We start from the raw sequence: 18,764 nt of genomic DNA, 5'->3' as shown, positions 1-18,764 counted from the left end.
TTCCATTATTTCTTTGATATTAGAGTCCTGCAGCAAGTTGTCCTGTGGTGCGTTGGCCATGGTAAGTTGGCCATAGCAAGTTAGCTATTGGTGAGTTGACTGTGACGAATTATCCTAGACCAGAAGCAATGGTGGTGAGAAATCAGCATTCATTTTCATTTCTTTGGGCACAACCTACTAAGAATTGAAAGGTATTCAAAATGGAAGAAGAAAAAGCAGCTAGAAAACAATATATCTGCACACAAGTCGTGGATGTTCTTAATTTTTGAGCGAGGTTGAAGGATGTAAAAAATGGGTTCTGCGTTTTTCCAAATGCCTAAAATAAACCTAAACAAACGGAGGCAAATTTTGAAAGGATGTGTTCAAAATGTGCATGATCTAATGCTGACCTTAAAATTCAGACTTCTGAACACCCTACAGTACTATTACTGTATCGCCCACTGGCAATGCTGTAATTAAGACCCATCAGTTTTCAGTATTTCCTTTTTGCACACTATGATTTTCAAAGGTATATAATTTGTGTGCCCCCATCTTTAGATTTAGATAAATTGAAACTCTTACTACAGGCAGAAAAAGGGAGGAATGGAAAGCAGTACAATGATTAAGATTGCCCTTTTGAAAAAAAATTAGCTACTTGTAAAATTCACATGAGTTCAAGTTGAATAGTCCATTTGCCAGTCTTTAGGGACCATGTTTACTCATCTTTCCACCTCACATTTGATGTGTGAGTGAAAGAACAAAACACAGAGCTTTATCACCTCTAATGGCATTATTTTCAGGGCATGCTTTAAGAGACCAAGTTATTAAAACAAGGTTATCAAGCTAAGAGAAATCAAGTGATGCTGATGTGTATAGGAAGCCGCTCATAATCCAATTCCCATATCAAGCTGTTACTTGATACACAGCTAAACAAAAAGCATACAGCTGTGGATATATACCACACAGTTCTTAGTAAGACTTGATAGTTCATAGTTAGCTAATTTAACCAAGTATGCTTTTAATTTATTAATTAATCCACTACGCTTGCTTCACATGACATAGTACACTGAAGATTAGTTATACATGTTGAGTTCCTACATTACACTGAGCAAAATTGGGGTTGGCTTTTCTGGACTCCATAGCTAGTTGATCAGACGTAGATTGGAGACTACCAAAAGTCTTACAATTCTAGACTAGACTGCGAAGTTGAGCAAACATTTCAGAAGGCAACAATGGCAAATCATGTGAAGCACAGGGGTGGATCTGAGTAGGGGACAATCTAGATCAGTGATGGTGAACCTTTTAGGCACAGAATGCTGAAACCGGAAGGCGTGCGCCACATGCGCACCAGAGCACTGGAAACCCGACAACCAGGTGGCCAACACGCATGCCTGCATCAGAAACCCAACGACCAGCTGGCTGAGCTGGGGTGACGTCACACGTGCCCAGAGAGAAGGCTTTGCATGCCTCCTTCGGCACACGTGCCATAGCTTCGCCATCACGGATCTAGATCATACCATGACTTCAGATTGACTAGAACTGCTGCAGCATTATTTTAAAAAAAAATGCATTATGAGTAATAATTAAAACTTCTATAATAACAGTTACCAACAAAATGTACTCTGCTTGGTAACAGCCTTCCCCAATATGACAGCACGTCCCAGAATATGTCCCAACACATATTAACTGGTGAAAGGCACTTTAGCTGTATAATGCTGATATTACATGCCCTGCATTGGTTGCCAACAAATTTCTGATTCCAGTTCAGAATATTGATAACACTATATAAAACCTTATATGGCTTGGGTCTGGCTTATCTATGGACTGTGTTCTTCATACAGAATTGGGAGAAGGCATCCAAAGCCTTCTCTCTGGGCATGTGTGATGTCGCCCCAGCTCAGCTAGCTGGTTGTTGGGTTTCTGACGCGGGCATGCGTGTTGGCCACCTGGTTGTCGGGTTTAAGAGATCACCTCTCTTAAAGAAACTGGGAGGGTAGGAGCCCAGAGACAGGATCTGCATAGCTGTTCCACCCCTGTGGAAGCATCTCCCTCTAGAAATCAAGTTGTTCCCAATGTTATTTATGTTTAGAAAAACCATGAGGGTTCTATCCTTTCAATAAGCACATGGAGCCTGAGCAATTCCCAATGCTGGATCAGTTATTCTTTTAACTCTTTTTGATACATTATGTTTTAATGATTATGTGTCCCATGCATTTATTTTATTTATGTATTCATTGTATTTTGTCAATCATATATAAGATAACAGGTAAAAGTATAAACATAATTTGGATACTTGTAAAGAGTAAGTAAAAAGGAATATTAGGACAGGGATGGTGGGCACGCAGGTGCACTTATGCACGCCCCTTACAGATCTCTTAGGAATGGGATGAGGTCAACAGTAGACAGTTTAAGCTTAATGTTTTGGGGGTTTGGGGAAGAAACTACAGAGTTAGTTTGACCACTCTGTTTCTGAAGTCGTATTTTCTGCAATTGAGTTTGGAGCGGTTTACCGTAAGTTTGTATCTATTATTTGCTCATGGATTGTTGTCGTTGAAGCTGAAGTAGTCATTGACAGGTAGGACATTGTGGTAGATAATTTTATGTATTATGCTTAGGTCAGACTGAAGTCTGCATAGTTCTAAGTTGTCTAAGCCCCAAATTTGAAGTTTGGTGGCATAAAGTATTTTATTGCGAGCAGAGGAATGGAGGACTCTTCTTGTGAAATAGCTCTGGACTGTCTCGATTGTATTTATGTCCGATATGCAGTGCGGGTTCCAGACAGATGAGCTGTATTCAAGAATTAGTCTATCAAATGTTTTGTATTGTCTAGTTAGTAGTACAATATTACCAGAGAAGAAGCTATGCAAGATTAAGCTAGCATTGTTTTAGATGTTTTTAAAGATATAAATCAAGTAAATCAATGAATGTGACAAATGAAAAACTATGATGGCTGATGTTTCTTACAATTGTAGACCACCACATCTGGAGGATCCTGAATTAGGGAACGTTTAGCAGCTAATATGTCTGGAATACTAATTATTTTTAAATTGCCAGCACGGGATCATAGTAACTACTAGAATTTATCTGATGTTGATTTCCCCTGAAGAAAGTTTTTCTGCACTGAAGAACCTAATTTTTAAAAAATGGTAACCCAGGCAAATTGGCTCACTTCTCTCATACTATAATTACAAACTTTAGGATAAGGGATGCCTAGTCTATCATAAAAAAATGTTTTGTGTATGGATGGAATGGAAACTTAAAAATAGCTCAAGGCATACATTGCGAATGTGATTTACTCATGCCCTCATAGATATAACTATGAAATGGACTGTATCCCTGGCACCTCTCATTTGTTAATGTTTGTCTACAAAAATGCCTATCCCAAAGCAACTGATAATAGCTGTTTACAGATACTTTATGCTGAATGCACAGCAAGTGGAACATGACATTATGAACTTGTTAGTTCATCGAAAGATGCACTTTGAATTTTCTTTCATGTGTGAGATGAAAAGGGACATAAAAGGCAGTGCAATGGAACATCTATTGTACTCACAGTGTGATGTGAACTGTGTATTTCATTAATGTTCATAAGCAGGAGGCGGGATAGGAAGATCGTGATCATGAGTTTTGCAAGTTTTTTTTTTTAAAAAATAGCAACCAATACCATTTCATTTGCATGCCAACTAGCTAATTTGCTTTGTTAGTCCCATTTTATGCTAATAAACGTGCTTGGCTTTCAAATGTTGTTTCTTATGTCTGTATGTTTGAAATATTGACAACAGTAATGGCTTGGAGGAAGTGGAGATCCTATGTGATCCTCCACTTCTTGTCATCTTATTGGTCCTTTGCTTCTTTTCTATGAGCTCATTTTAGGAGAAAACACAATCCAATCAATTTTGTGATTCTGGAATGTCATAACATCAGTGGAAGGATCCCACAACTTTATTAATCCCAGGTTGTACAAATAATGGGTGCCTTTCCCTAACAGCTAACTTGATAGTATCACTAATTAAAAAGGGGTTAGGGTCGGAATGTGAGCCATGTATTCAATGCTAGAAGCAGTTATAACACTGATGGGATGTAACACCCCAGTAGGTCTGTCCAATGTCACCTTCTATTTATAAATCCACTTCATCCGTTTTCCTTTTCTTTCTTTTTGTTTACCGTATCTGTTTTATTCTGGTTCCTATTTTTTCCACAAAGTAAGCAAAGGAAGATGCAGTTGAATCTAACTTAGAACATGTTTGCAACCTAGTTAGACAAATCTGTTTGGAGTATGAAGCAAATTTGGAGGTAAGTGAAAAATTAAAAAGCACCTATATTAGTCCATAAGGGACACGGTGGTTCAGTGGCTAAAATGCTGAGCTTATCAATCGAAAGCTTGACAGTTCAGCAGTTTGAATCCCTAGAGCTCCCGTTACTTGTCCCAGCATCTACCAACCTAGCAGTTTGAAAGCATGTAAGTAGAAAAATAGTAAGCAGTTTGAAAGCATGCAAGTAGAAAAATAGAGACCACCTTTGTTGGGAAAGTAACAGCGTTCCATGTACCTTTGGTGTTTAGTCATGCCGGCCACATGATCATGGAGACATCTTCAAATAGCGTTGGCTCTTCAGCTTTGAAACAGAAATGAGCACCACCCCCTAGAGTTGGGAACAACTAGCATATATGTCCGAGGGGGAACCTTTACCTTTATATTAGTCCATGAGATAGGAATCAGTTTGCTGAAAAATGCTTCTAAATGAAATTCTCAAGTGTTCCACCATGGCATCACAGATGGGAGGAATACAGTGTTAGCAGCACATTTCCTCTGCTAAATCTATTATTACTCTAAATCATTTAAATAATCCTTTACCAGCCTATTTGAAAATCATGAGAGTTGGAGAAGATAGATGAAGGATCTCAGCTGAAATTATTTTCATCTGCTCCAACCTTTCATCATTTGAAAGGTTTTGCAAAAAAACCCAGAAAAGGGGTCCTTTTATCAGCAGCTACTACTGTTGCCAGTGAATGATCATTACACGTATTTATTTTTCTCTGTTTAAGAAATTAAAACATTAATATTCCAAATGAGTCCACAGAATTCTTGTATTCCTTTGTTTTATAGAAAACTGGCAAATGTAAAAGGAGGATAGAAAATAAACAGTTTTAGGAGAATCATGAGGGCTAGGGCAGTGGTGGGTTTCAAAAATTTTTTACTACCAGTTCTGTGGGTGTGACTTGGTGGGCGTGCAGGGGAAGGATACTGTAAAATCTCCATTCCCACCCCACTCCAGGAGAAGGATACTGCAAAATCCCCATTTCCTCCCAATCAGCTGGGACTTGGGAGGCAGAGAATAGATGGGGGTGGGGCCAGTCAGAATTTTTTCTCCCAGTTCTCCGAACTACTCAAAATTTCCGCTACCGGTTTTCCAGAACTGGTCAGAACCTGCGGAAACCTACCTCTGGATTAGGGTTAGTAATTATCCTGCTGTACTCTGTCTTTACCAGGTGTCACTGGGAGTACTGCAAACAGTTCTGCACACCTTTAAAAAAAGACATTGACAAACTGGAGCAAGTCCAGAGAAGAGCTATCGAGATGGTGAAAGGACTGGCAAAGAGGTTCTATAAAGAATGGTTAAAAGCAGTGGTGAAATTCCATTTTTTTTACTACCGGTTCTGTGGGCGTGGCTTGGTGGGCATGGTGTGGCTTGGTGGGCATGGCAGGGGAAGGCTACTGCAAAATCTCCATTCCCATCCTACTCCAAGGAAAGGATACTGCGAAATCTCCATTCCCTCCCCATTCTGGGGCCAGTCAGAATTTTTACTACCGGTTCTCTGAACTACTCAAAATTTCCACTACCAGTTCTCCAGAACCTGCCAGAACCTGTTGAATTTCACTCCTGGTTAAAAGACCTAACTCTCAGAAGAGATGGTTGAGAAGAACACAATAGCTGTCTTCAGATATCTGAAGGGTAGTCATAACGGTATTGTTGAGAGTTCAGATTTATCCTCACGTGTTCACAAGGTAAAACTAGAAGGAATGCGATGAAGAATGTAGTACAGATTAGTCTTTAGGAAGAACATCTTGACAATAAAAGCTATTACTCAGTGGATCAGGTTACTGCATGAAGTGATTTCTTTCCCTTCACTAGAGGTTTTCAAACAGAATCATCTATCTATTGGGGTTGTTCTGAAAACCTGCAGTGTGCAGAAGGTAGGACTTAATGCTTTTTAGGTATCTTCCTACTTCGATTCTGTGAAGTATGATTGATTGATTGATCGATTGATTGATTGCATTGCATTTGTAAAGCTGCCCCTCTAAAAATTTGTAAAATTTCCTTGTAAGTTCACAAAATTTAAAACTGGATATCTTCATTAGAATCAATCATGATGACCTAAAGCAGGATGGGCAAAGGGTCTGATGTCTCCAAACTTGTCAACTGGAAGGATGTCAGCAAAATCAAGAATGGGGAAGAAGCAGAATGAAAGTCAAAACACAGTGTGCCTGTCACTAGACTGGCAATCTCCTATTTATTTATTTTTTATTTATTTAATTTTGTCATAACAATATATGTAGGTATCGTACAAAAAGATTATATAATATATAAACACATATATGAGTAAATATAAGGAGGTATAAGCATATATATATATATGTAGGTCTTTGGTTATTCGGGTTTTCTCCCGCGTAAAATTGGAAGCTGAAGCCTGAAGATGACGAATAAGACTTCGTCGAAACGTCGCCAAGACACTTCCAATTTTACACGGGAGAAAATCCGAATAACCAAAGACCTACATACAAACACCCGCGAAAACCTCAGAATATATATATATATATATATATATATATATATATATATATATATATATATATATATATATATATATATATATATATATATATATATATATATATATATGAAGAAGAAAAGAAAAACAATAAGACAGGAACGGTAGGCACGTTTGTGCGCTTATGCACGCCCCTTATGGTCCTCTTAGGAATGGGGTGAGGTCAATAGTAGAGAGTTTTTGGTTAAAGCTTTTAGGATTATGGGAAGAGACCACAGAGTCAGGTAAAGTATTCCAAGCACTGATGATTCTGTTACAGAAGTCATATTTTCTGCAATCTAGATTAAAGCGGTTGACATTAAGTTTAAATCTATTGGTTGCTCTAGTATTATTGCAATTGAAGCTGAAGTAGTCTTTAACAGGAAGGACATAACAATAGATGATTCTGTGAGTTAAACTTAGGTCTTGTCGAAGGCGATGGAGTTCAGTTTTCTAAGCCTAGGATTTCAAGTCTGATGGGGTAAGGTATTTTGTTGTGCAACAACTTCTGATTTAAGGTTTAGACTTTCTTCAAGAACCTTTCCAGTGGCAGTGAGCCCTTGGTTGTAATCCTGTTGATATCTGAAAGGGGGTTGCATTTAACCATAATGGAAGAAGGAGAGAGAGTGTGCATATCCTGCCCTTTTGTGAGGGAATGGTAGTTTTGTGATGTTGACTGCAGTGCAGTGAAGCATAGGTTTCATTGCCACTCAGTCACAAAGAGACCGCTGCTGCCATATTGTTATGCTTGTTAAGGAGGTTTTGCAACTTGGCATAGAAGGAGAGATATGCAAAGAACCAAGAAAAACTGACAGGTTTGATGATTCCCTTGTTGTCAGGCTTACTACTGGCTACACGAGAGTTTGTTTTCCGTTGTAGTTTCTCTGCTCATTCATTCATCTTGCCTCTTTCACTGATAATTGCCATTCAACATCAAAATGCAACAGAGCAAAATCCCTTAAATTGTAGTAGAGGATTATTTGGGAATGGAGCAAGAGTTGAAAATCTTTGTGTTGCCTCTTATGTAGCTGTCTGGTGGGAAACAGAAGGGCAGCTTAGTTTTTATTATCTCACAAAATCAGGGCGCTTTTTAAATCAGATGCATGCAGTCATTTCAGAATTATTTCCTGATTGTGATTTTTGGAACCAGTGGAATTAATGTGTAATGAACAAGGATGAAATGTGGTAAAGGTTAGATGAGTTTGGAAGGTTGTCATGACAACAGTAGAACATAATAGGCACAATTTTAGGTATCGCTTTAAGTTGTACCACCGCTTGATCGCCAATAAGTCAGTTTCTATAAATTTAAGAGGACCATCATGGTTAACAATTTGACTTTGAAATTAGGATTTACGAGGCTCAGACCTGAGATACTGAAGTTTCCTAACTAATGTACCCATGGGTATCTTTCTTAGAGCTTGCCAGGGTCCTATTGTATCTGTGGGGGAGGGAATCATTTAGTTGTATTCATCCCTCTAGATGCAGGGAAACCAAAGAGGAAATGGAGGACAGCAGAATAGATTGTATCTTTTAATGCTTGTTTGTGATGTTGTGATCCAACTACGAATTGGCAAAGTTTTGTTGTGATAGCTTTTCATCATGTTTGCATCATCATGGTTAGAAGCAATTGCCTATGGTGGTAATTGTACAATGTGTAGCATTCCCTAGCAATGGTGAGGACAATGCCAGTCTTTGGCTAGTATTTCACAAGTGCAGCTAAAGCTGCTTTACCCTTTTCTATGCAAGCTAGGATCATACACACATAACACAGGAGAAAGAGAGAGAATGAGCGTTTGTAAGAGCCGAACTGCCTTCTGAATTTCTTAGTGAACAAACGATGGTAGCAGGAATCCTATTCGATTACAGTCTTCTCATATGAGACTATATTTTTGGTATTTTTATTTGTTTTATCATATACTGATTGTCACTGACTTTGTTGGATTTCAAAAAGTGAACATTTTATACTGCTTTAATGATTAGGATGTTTGGTAGTTTGGACATTTCTTCCAAAATTGGATTCATCTTTTGATATAGTAGAAATCCTCTCTCTCTCTCTCTCTCTCTCTCTCTCTCTCTCTCTCTCTCTCTCTCTCTCTCTCTCTCTCTCTCTCCCTCTCTCCCTCTGCCGTCCCTCCCTCCCTCTCCCTCTCTCCTCCCTCCCTCCCTCTCCCTCTCTCCTCCCTCCCTCCCTCTCCCTCCCTCTCCCTCTCTCTTCCCTCCCTCCCTCCCTCTCTCTTTCTCTCGCTCTCAGTCTTGACTCCTGACAACTGCCAGGTTAAGTCTTCCAAGGTTTTTCAGAAGTACTTTGCCATGGCCTCCTTCCCAGGGCTGAGAGGGATTACATGGTTCTGATGCCCAAGAGAGGCATCACTCTCGCAGTTTCTACCTATTCTATACCCCAAATTGGTTTAGTGATTATAATTGAATTAATTGTACAATATGTACATAAAGAAAAGGTAGAAGTATGATTGTGAAAACAGTCCTAACCAACCAGCATAAAATTTGGACCAATGTAAAATTTAATAGACTAAGTTAGTTTCTGCAGCAAAGAAAGAATTAAGAAGTTATTTAATTTTATATTACCCAGATACCATCAATACCAAAAATGCTTGAAGCACTGCAAGGTAGGTCCTTTGGCATTGTCCATAGTACTTCGGTCTTTACATATATTTTCTTCAAGGGCATTGTTCTGCCCAACCTCAGACAGCTGCCAATTTCTATTTCCCATGATGTCCTGATGTCTGGAGCTACTACATAGGGATACAGCCACTGATCACAATACTTGTACCACTGTTGATGAACCAATCCTATCATGCAATGATATTAGAGAACCCCTACTGAAGATCACTTAGTCACTCGTTTCTAAAAGTTTTGACATATATGGGATAGTTATGCTAACATTAGAACTATATTGGTTAGAAATATGAACGTACTTTTTGTATGATTTTATGCATTGGCTGAAAATCTGAAGACTTTGCAGTATGATGCAAGTAGAAATTAATAGTCAAAGCTTAAGATAATTGCATGCAACAAGAAAAATGAAGTTAATATTTAATGCTAATATTGATACTAATAAATGATGCTAATATTTGTCTTGCATTGAGCGGGGGGAAGGAGGAGGAGGAGATAGATGATAGGAAGGAAGGAAGGAAGGAAGGAAGGAAGGAAGGATATATATAGAGAAAGGGGGAGGGGGGGAGAGAGAGGCAGGCAGGCAGGTAGCTAGAACCACTTCAGAGTGATATATTAGAAATATTTTATCTAAAGCATAGATCTTAGTTCAACATCCTTTTGACTTCTGGCCTTAGAATTGTGCAATGTTGGGAAAAGTATGTATAAAGAGGGAATGATATTGGAAAATGCAATAAAGGTAGTAAGGATTTGGAATACAAAACTGTGAACAAGATAGAAGTTTCAAATATGCAAAAAGCAGCTATAAACAGAATTTTACTCAAATTCTATCTGAAACTAGGGTCAGAAGTTGAACTAATGAGTTGAAGATGGTTCTGAAGTATCAGTATTTTCCATGCTGGGGGAAAAAAGGAGGTCAGTGCTGCGTTTTACAAAGGACAATTTTCTCTTTAAAAGTGTTCCCTATTTGAACGGCTGACAAATGAATCTTCTATTTTAAGGCTTCTTCCATTTGGAGGTCTGGCTTAAAAATAGTAAGGATTTTTAAAACAATTTTTTTGAAAGTTTTACAAAGAACATAAAAACTAACACAAAGAGTAAAAGCAATGAAGAAAAAAGCAAAAGGGCATAAAGAAAGAGATGGAATGAAGAAGCTTTTGATTTCATTTGAAGCAAATATAAGTATACTTGCAAAATTACCTTTTACTCTATGATTACAAAAGAAAGCTCTTTCTTTTCACTTACTCCGTTTTTTTCTAATCATCAAAACCACAAATCACAAGTACATTTTCTGTTTTGTGCAAGAAGTCTATGTAGGTTTTCCAGTCAGTCATAAATATAGATATTGTTTTTTTTCTCTAATCAAAGAAGTTAATTTAGCCATCTCAAGTTCCATCCGCTTCACCAACCATTCCTCCATTGTGAAGAGTGTTGTACCTTTTCACTTTTGTGCATATAATAGTCTTGATGCAATTGTCATATTCAGTGTAAGAAAAACGTTCCATGACTTTTTTCTACTTGTCTGTTTATTAGTCCCAAAATAAAAGTCCCTGATTTCAATTGCACTTTTATCACCAAGCATGATAAAATGTCCCTTCATGTTGTTCGCATTTCCAGCAAAGATCTGAAATGCCCTCTAAACCAGGGTTGTCAAATTGGCGGCCCACAGGCCAGATGCATCACGTCCATCCCAGCTCTACAAAGGTAAAAAAAGTTGTGATACTTCACGTGACAGCAAGGTGACATGGCAAGTTTGACACCTGTGCTCTAGACAATTTCTCTGATGAAAAATACTAATAATATTTAGACTAGAAGACATCCAAAATCCCTTCCAACCAGGGGTGCTCTTCAACAGGTTCTTACAGGTTCTGGAGAACCGATAGCGGAAATTTTGAGTAGTTTGAGTAGTTTGGAGTAGTTTGGAGAACTGCCAAATACCACCTCTGGCTGGCCCCAGAGTGGGAATGGAGATTTTGCAGTACCTTTCCTCTGCCACGCCCACCAAGCCACGCCCACAGAACCGGTAGTAAAAAAAATTGAATTCCACCACTGCTTCCAACCCTAGGATTCTATGACAAATCATTTTATAAAAATTCTCAGATTGGAACATAATGTAAATTTCAATCATTTCAACCACATATTTTCCTATTGGCCAACTGGTATATTATAGCCAAACTTCTTAGCCCATTTTATCATGGATTCTTTCAATTTCAGCAACAACATTTTAACAATAACGTATTCATCATTAGAATATAATTCTGTTTCAAACTCAGTCTTATTTTGTTTAAAACCATAAAATACTTTATCCATTTTAAACCTTCTTGTTAATTGCACATAAGAAAATTATTGGCAAATGTATCCTTCTGTTGTCAAATCTCCTCTTGATTTCATTGAACATTACAGTCCTCTTGAGAAAATTCTAACACAGGCTCTCTTGGCATCTGGCTGATTGAACCAAACTGAAAAGCACCAAACACCACATTTTGTACTTAACATTTTGTAAGGAAAGAGATGGGGAAATACCTTATGTACAGTACAGTACTGAAGCAGTCCCTTAGAAGTGCTACTTTTTGGTGTTATGATTACAAAAGCAACAGAACCTCTTGCTATGAATCACTTAGCCACATGCAGCCTTGCTATGAGCAATTGAACCTTCTTCACAACATACCATCTCTGATAAGTTCCTGCTGGGACTGGAACTTAGACAAGAAGTGAGAGTAGGTAGTGACAGAGCCCAAGCGAGCAACAAAAATACCTCTTCATTTGTGTTTTAAATCATCACCCATGCTATGGCACTATGCTGTCCTTATGTTTCCTGGGCGGGTTTTGTGTGTGTGTACAAATTTCATGGTCCCCGTAGGTGGGAATATGCACATTTTGAAGGAGTTCAGTTGTATCATTAGTGGATATAATAACCAATAGTCTGGTTTGATTCTGTGAACGCAGTATTTCAAAAGGGGACAGAACTGCAGTTAAGCTTTCATGTGGGGGCTGTTTAAGAGGAAAGGTGTCTCAAGGGAATAGGGAAACTTAAATTATGAAAGAAAGTGCTTGTACTGTAGGAGCATGGAATAAAATTGGCATTGCCGTGCATTTGGCTGCTGCTGTTATGTACTCCAACTGAAGAAAAGCTTCTACCCATACAAAAGCACGTAATTATTTAAAACGTGGGCATTTGGGACAAAGTGAGCAAATGATATGATTGTTTGATTATGCTGATGTCTCAACTTATATTTGTATCAGGCAGCAAGACACAAGTACATAGTTCCAGCAATGTATGATCGTATCTTCATATACTTTATGTGATATGATTGTCTTTTGTTATGGACACAACTAATTCTAGGTCAACTTATTTCAGTATCTTTGACAGAATACCCTATTGGTGTTTTTCCCCATTGGCAATAAACATATAAGTCAGATATAATGGCTAAAATGTTGAAGCTGACATTGAAAAGACCCAGATTCACCTTCAGTCACAGCAGGTCAGTTGGGCCACTCACTTTCTCTCAGCCCAACCTACTTTGCACGATTGTTATGGGAAAAAATTGGAGAAGGAGCACTGTGTATGCAGTGATGGGTTTCAAAAAATTTTACTACTGGTTCTGTGGGTGTGGCTTGGGCGTGGCATGGCTTGGTGGGCGTGGCTTGGCTTGGCCATGGCAGGGGAAGGATACTGTAAAATCTCCATTCCAGCCCCAATCCAGGGGAAGATTACTGCAAAATCTCCATTTCCTCCTGATCAGCTGGGACTTGGGAGACAGAGAATAGATGGGGGTGGGGCCAGTCAGAATTTTTAATACCGATTCTCCGAACTACTTAAAATTTTTGCTACCGGTCCTCCAGAACTCGTCAGAACCTGCTGAAACCCACCTCTGTATGTATGCCATCTTGAGTTTATCAGTGAAAAGTCCGTATCAATTTGATGCTGTGTTGTAACACTCATAGGAAGAAGGATAGATAGGAATATTCATCTTCCTATACAGCTGACCTGGCTTAATAGCAGTTTTACTCTAGGTCTTGTGACCTAGAAGGAAAATATGCTTGTAATGGAAAAATTCAGAAGAAATATGTGTTTGATTCATACAATCGATAGCCTTTACTTAGAAAAAAAAGTTTAGTGCTCCCGATCTCTTTAACGCTGATTGTCCCGAAGTTCCAAAATTAAATATGAGACATCTTGATTTACAAGGCTTAAGTAATTAAATGTGGAGAGAAGTTTTCCTGAAACCAGCTGTTACTTTGTGTTCCCAGAATCTGCTTGTCTACATATTATACTCCAAGACAGAAGTGCTGATAACAGCCAATATTTTTTTTTTTTTGCAATGGATTAGAAAATTATCTGAGGTTAAACTACAAAATCCATGCTGCATTTGGGTCAGATGAAGCATAATAACATTTGGTGAATAACAGCATAATAGGAAAAGATCCTAAACATTGTTTCCACACCTGTAATAAGAGTGATCTTGACAATACAAACAGAGTTACTATAATATCAGCAGTACTACTGAATCAGTGTAAAGGCAAAAACCTGGAATGCTTTAAATCATCCTCTTTAATATTATCATGGATTTAGTGCATTCAGTGTTTGATCATTTAAGAGGCTTCTGTTGATACTTAACTATATTTAGTCTACAGAAGGGAGCCGAATTTAAACTGATTTCCCTCTAAGAAGGGAAAGTAGACAGGGAAAAAAATAAGGATAAAGAAAAATCCCGTGCAATGATCAAGCATCCCATCTTGTCAACTTGGGCTTTGAAACTGCATCTGAAACTAGATCTCCTGTTACTAAATATGCATGTGAAACACACTCATACACCCAAGTATATAGAGAGGAAGCAGATCCAAAAAGAGGGCAGGGCAACGTCAAACTATTAATATTCATTGCGTTCACAATAATTAATTTAAATTCTCTCTAAAAAAAATAATAAGAAAGCCCATTTACTGAAAGCTGCCTGGGGCTACTAAACGGGGGAGCTTTAATAAATTTATATAAATAAATAATGAAGCCATTTCCTCCCATCTGCTTACTGTACATTTGAATTCTTTCACACACATATAGTTTTTTTTTTCTCCTCACATTGAAACTCACAAGCACAGACACATACACACATTCCCAATCTCATTATCCTACAGAAGCTGCACATTATAAACCCTGTTTCGGAGTTTTAAAAAAAATAAACATTCGCTGGACAAGTAATAGGGAAGAGACTCACTCTTCCCAATGGGATTTCTGCAGCCATTTTCACCTCCTGAGTATTAAATGTTTTCTCAGCATATCTTTTAAATAGAATTTATAAAAGAACTCCTACCAACTCACCAGGGATTATTCAGAGAGGGGAAACGCCTAAGGATGAAAGACAATATTAGTTACAATATGATGGTATTCATGATGCATTCAGGACAAGGGAAAGGATGTTCTTAGTAGCCACACCCAAATCTTGAAATAAGTTATCCGCTTTCACTCTTGTTTAATTCCACTGTTTAATGAAAAATTGTTCCATCCAGCTTTTATCTGATCAAGCTGATGATGTATGATGTGTTGGGCCTTAGCGCCGTGCTTTGATTGTGTTTTGTATATTATTTTGTATTGCTGTTTTATTAGGTGGCTGATATTTTGCATCACACAGTACAGTTTTATTATCTGTTTCTAGTATTTGTGAAGGATGTAAGCCATTTGAGTGGAATATAAATCCTCTGGAGAGAAACATATGCAGTGACTGTACAATAAGGCATTACTCTCGTGCATACCATTCACCTTTGAAGTAAACTTGGCTTGCATAAGAAAAAGTACTTTTTTAGACTTCAATGTTGTGAAAATATGCTGTAATGCCTTTTAAAGTAAATGGAGGAGCTACAGCTTATCCCTAAGCAAGGAAAATACAGATATAACTGCTTAGTCAACAGGCAGTTAACGTTTTCTCATCTCAAAAGCAATTTCTTCCTTTTGATTTCTAAAGGAAACCTGAGCTCCATTACCTATAGCAGGGGTCTGCAAATTTGGCTCTTTTAAGACTTGTGGACGTCAACTCCCAGCTTTGCTGTCTGAGGAGTTCTGGGTGTTGACGTCCACAAGTCTTAAAAGAGCCAAGTTTGCAGACCCCTGACTTATAGTAACTTGAGATCCTTTACCTATGAATATATACGCTTACATCCTCTGTTACTTATGCACTAGAGGTAGTCCTCGACTTATGACCACAATTGAGCCCCGAATTCATATCGCTAAGTGAGAAATTTGTTAAGTGAGCTTTGACCCATTTTAAGTCTTTTCTTGCCAGGTTTGTGAATTACTGCAGTTATTAAATTAGTAACACGGTTGTTCAATGAATCTGATTTCCCCATTGGTTGTCAGAAGGTTGCAAAAGATGATCACATGTCCCTGGGACACTGCAACCGTCATAAATATGAATCAGTTGTCAAGCATCCAAATGTAAATCCCATGACCATGGGGATGCTTCAGCAGTCATAAGTGAGAAAAATGGTCATAAATCACTTTTTTGAGTGCCATTGTAACTTTGAACGGTCAGTAAATGAACTATTACAAGTTGAGGACTACTTGTAGTCTTTCCTGCCTTTCTGAGATGTATACATATCTTTGTTGGGGGAAGTATCTATATACTTTAGGGCAGGGGTCTCCAACCTCTGGGAGTTGAAGTCCACAAACCTTAAAATTACTAAGGTTGGAGACCCCTGCTTTAGGGGGAATTAGAAGAGACTGGGCTAGTCACTTCTCTGAAATGGTATAAGATTTCCTGCTTGAGCAGGAGGCTGGACTAGAAGACCTCCAAGGTCCCTTCCAGCTCTGTTCTGATTCTAAAGAGTGCCATCAACAGTTTAAGGAACATTGCAGTAAGCCTTGATTATTTGCTTTGGGCCCTGGGTTTGATTTCACATTGGTCCTAATACTGTATGAAAAGACAGGCCTTCACAAGCTTCTTACCGTATTTCATGGACACACCCTTACTTCATCGATTTGTATGAAGCCATTTTTTTTCCCTTTGGAAAAATATAGCAAATGTAAGATGCCATGTGATTTCTTGGTGGCACTGACTACTTTTCTCCTTTCTTTTGCAGATTTTGGCCATTATTTCCATCATGTTCATTGTGCTCTCTACAATTGCCTTGTCTCTAAACACTCTTCCTGAGCTTCAGGACAACGATGAGTATGGAAATGCTACAGATAACCCACAGCTAGCCCACGTAGAGGCAGTGTGCATCGCCTGGTTTACAATGGAATATCTCTTGCGTTTCCTCTCTTCTCCAAAGAAATGGAAATTTTTCAAAGGACCCCTGAACGCCATTGACTTGTTAGCAATCTTGCCCTATTATGTCACCATCTTCCTCACAGAATCCAACAAAAGTGTACTTCAGTTCCAAAATGTCCGGAGGGTGGTCCAAATATTTCGTATCATGAGGATACTCCGTATTCTAAAGCTGGCCAGGCATTCAACTGGTTTGCAATCTCTGGGATTTACATTGAGGAGAAGCTACAATGAACTTGGATTACTTATTTTGTTTTTGGCCATGGGCATTATGATCTTTTCAAGCTTAGTGTTTTTTGCAGAAAAAGATGAGGAAGATACAAAATTCAAGAGCATCCCAGCATCCTTCTGGTGGGCCACAATAACTATGACAACTGTTGGTTACGGAGACATCTACCCTAAGACCCTTTTAGGTAAGATTGTTGGTGGGTTATGCTGTATTGCTGGAGTCTTAGTGATTGCCCTTCCAATCCCAATCATTGTAAATAACTTTTCAGAGTTCTACAAAGAACAGAAGAGGCAGGAAAAAGCCATTAAGCGTAGGGAAGCCCTTGAAAGAGCCAAAAGGAACGGAAGCATTGTGTCCATGAATATGAAGGATGCTTTTCCACGTAGTATAGAATTGATGGACATTGTTGTTGAAAAGAAGGGAGAAAATGCAAGCAAAAAGGATAAAGTTCAGGACAATCATTTATCCCCAAGCAAATGGAAATGGGCCAAAAGATCAATCTCTGAAACTAGCTCCAATAAATCTTTGGAGACAAAGGAACAAGGGTCACCTGAAAAAGCTAGGTCTTCCTCCAGTCCTCAGCATCTGAATGTTCAGCAACTGGAAGACATGTACAACAAAATGACTAAAGCTCAGTCACAGCCAAACCTCAATTTAAAGGAGACAGCTCAACCCAGCAAGCAAAAAGAAGAACTAGAAATGGAGGCCATTCCTGGCCCAATGGTCCCTTTGTTGACTACTCGGGCAGATGGAATAATTGACATGAGAAGCATGTCGAGCATTGACAGTTACATAAGCTGCATGACTGAATTCCCCGAAGCTGGGAGATATTCTCATAGCCCACTGACTACATTGACCAGCAAAGGTGGAAAACTTCCCATTCAGGACTCATATAGACTGGAAGGAAGTGGGTCCAAATTCATGGAAATAAAACCAAATCTGGAAAGTGGCCATTGCTCTACTTTTTTCATAGATAGCCCCAAAAGTTCAATAAAACTCATTAATCCTCTAAAACTGAGGTCTCTAAAGGTTAATTTTATGGAAGAGGATGCTGTAGGGTCAGCAGCTTCAAATGTCCTAAGAATATACCCAGATACCATCAAGAACAGGGGAGCTACAGGTGCTGCCACAGATAGTTCTGGATATTCTGATCGGTCTCTGATGAGTCCAGAAACTTCTGTCTATACGACTGCAAGTGCTAGAACCCCTACAAAGTCACCTGAGAAGCAGGCACCGATTGTTCTTAACTTTCATGATGCTGGCATTCATAAATTTATCGATGCTGACACAGATGATGAAGGTCAGTTGCTCTATGACTCAAGTCCTCCAAAAGCCTCTTCCGGACATACTAGCCCCAAATACAGCATTTCTCAGAGAGGCTATATAAGGCAACGAGATAATGTTTGTAAAACAGAGAAGGACCGCTTAGCAACTGCTGCTTTATCCTCTACACCCAAGCTTTTAGGGCAAAATTGCCTTTATTCCGTGGAAAATATCACTGGAAGAATCCATGGTAACCAGGAAACTATCAAATTAGATAATCATATTTCACCTGAGGTTCACATATTACCAGGTGGTGGAGGAGGAGGAGGAGGAGGACATAGTAACAAACATGATCAAAATATCTGATCAGTGCTGCAGAATGTTGGTTAACAACTGACAGGAATGCCTTTGCACTCGACACACCAAGAAAAGATTCTGCATGGCATGAACTTTTGACTGAACAAGCCACCTGTTTTGTAAAAATCAGAAGGATGTCTTGAAATGGGATTAAGGATAATACCTCCTCTGAATCTACTCCAAATTCCGACTCCAACCACACAACAGTCATTAAGCAAAATGAAGTTTGTGCACATCT

At 38.7% G+C, this 18,764-nt stretch overlaps 1 protein-coding gene across 1 annotated transcript in view; it reads left to right on the top strand.

Moving 5' to 3' along the window:
* Positions 1-18,535, top strand: part of KCNB1 (potassium voltage-gated channel subfamily B member 1) — a 182,471-nt gene extending 163,936 nt beyond the window's left edge. The window contains exon 3 of the mRNA XM_058178389.1: positions 16,490-18,535. Coding sequence (XP_058034372.1) covers positions 16,490-18,535 — 2,046 coding nt within the window. The remainder of the gene's footprint in view (positions 1-16,489) is intronic.
* The last annotated feature ends 229 nt before the right edge of the window (positions 18,536-18,764 follow it).

The sequence above is a fragment of the Ahaetulla prasina genome, chromosome 3 (genome assembly GCF_028640845.1).
Source record: "Ahaetulla prasina isolate Xishuangbanna chromosome 3, ASM2864084v1, whole genome shotgun sequence".
NCBI lineage: Eukaryota > Metazoa > Chordata > Lepidosauria > Squamata > Colubridae > Ahaetulla > Ahaetulla prasina.
Note: the sequence above shows the minus strand (reverse complement) of the source record. Positions and strands in the feature narration are given on the sequence as shown.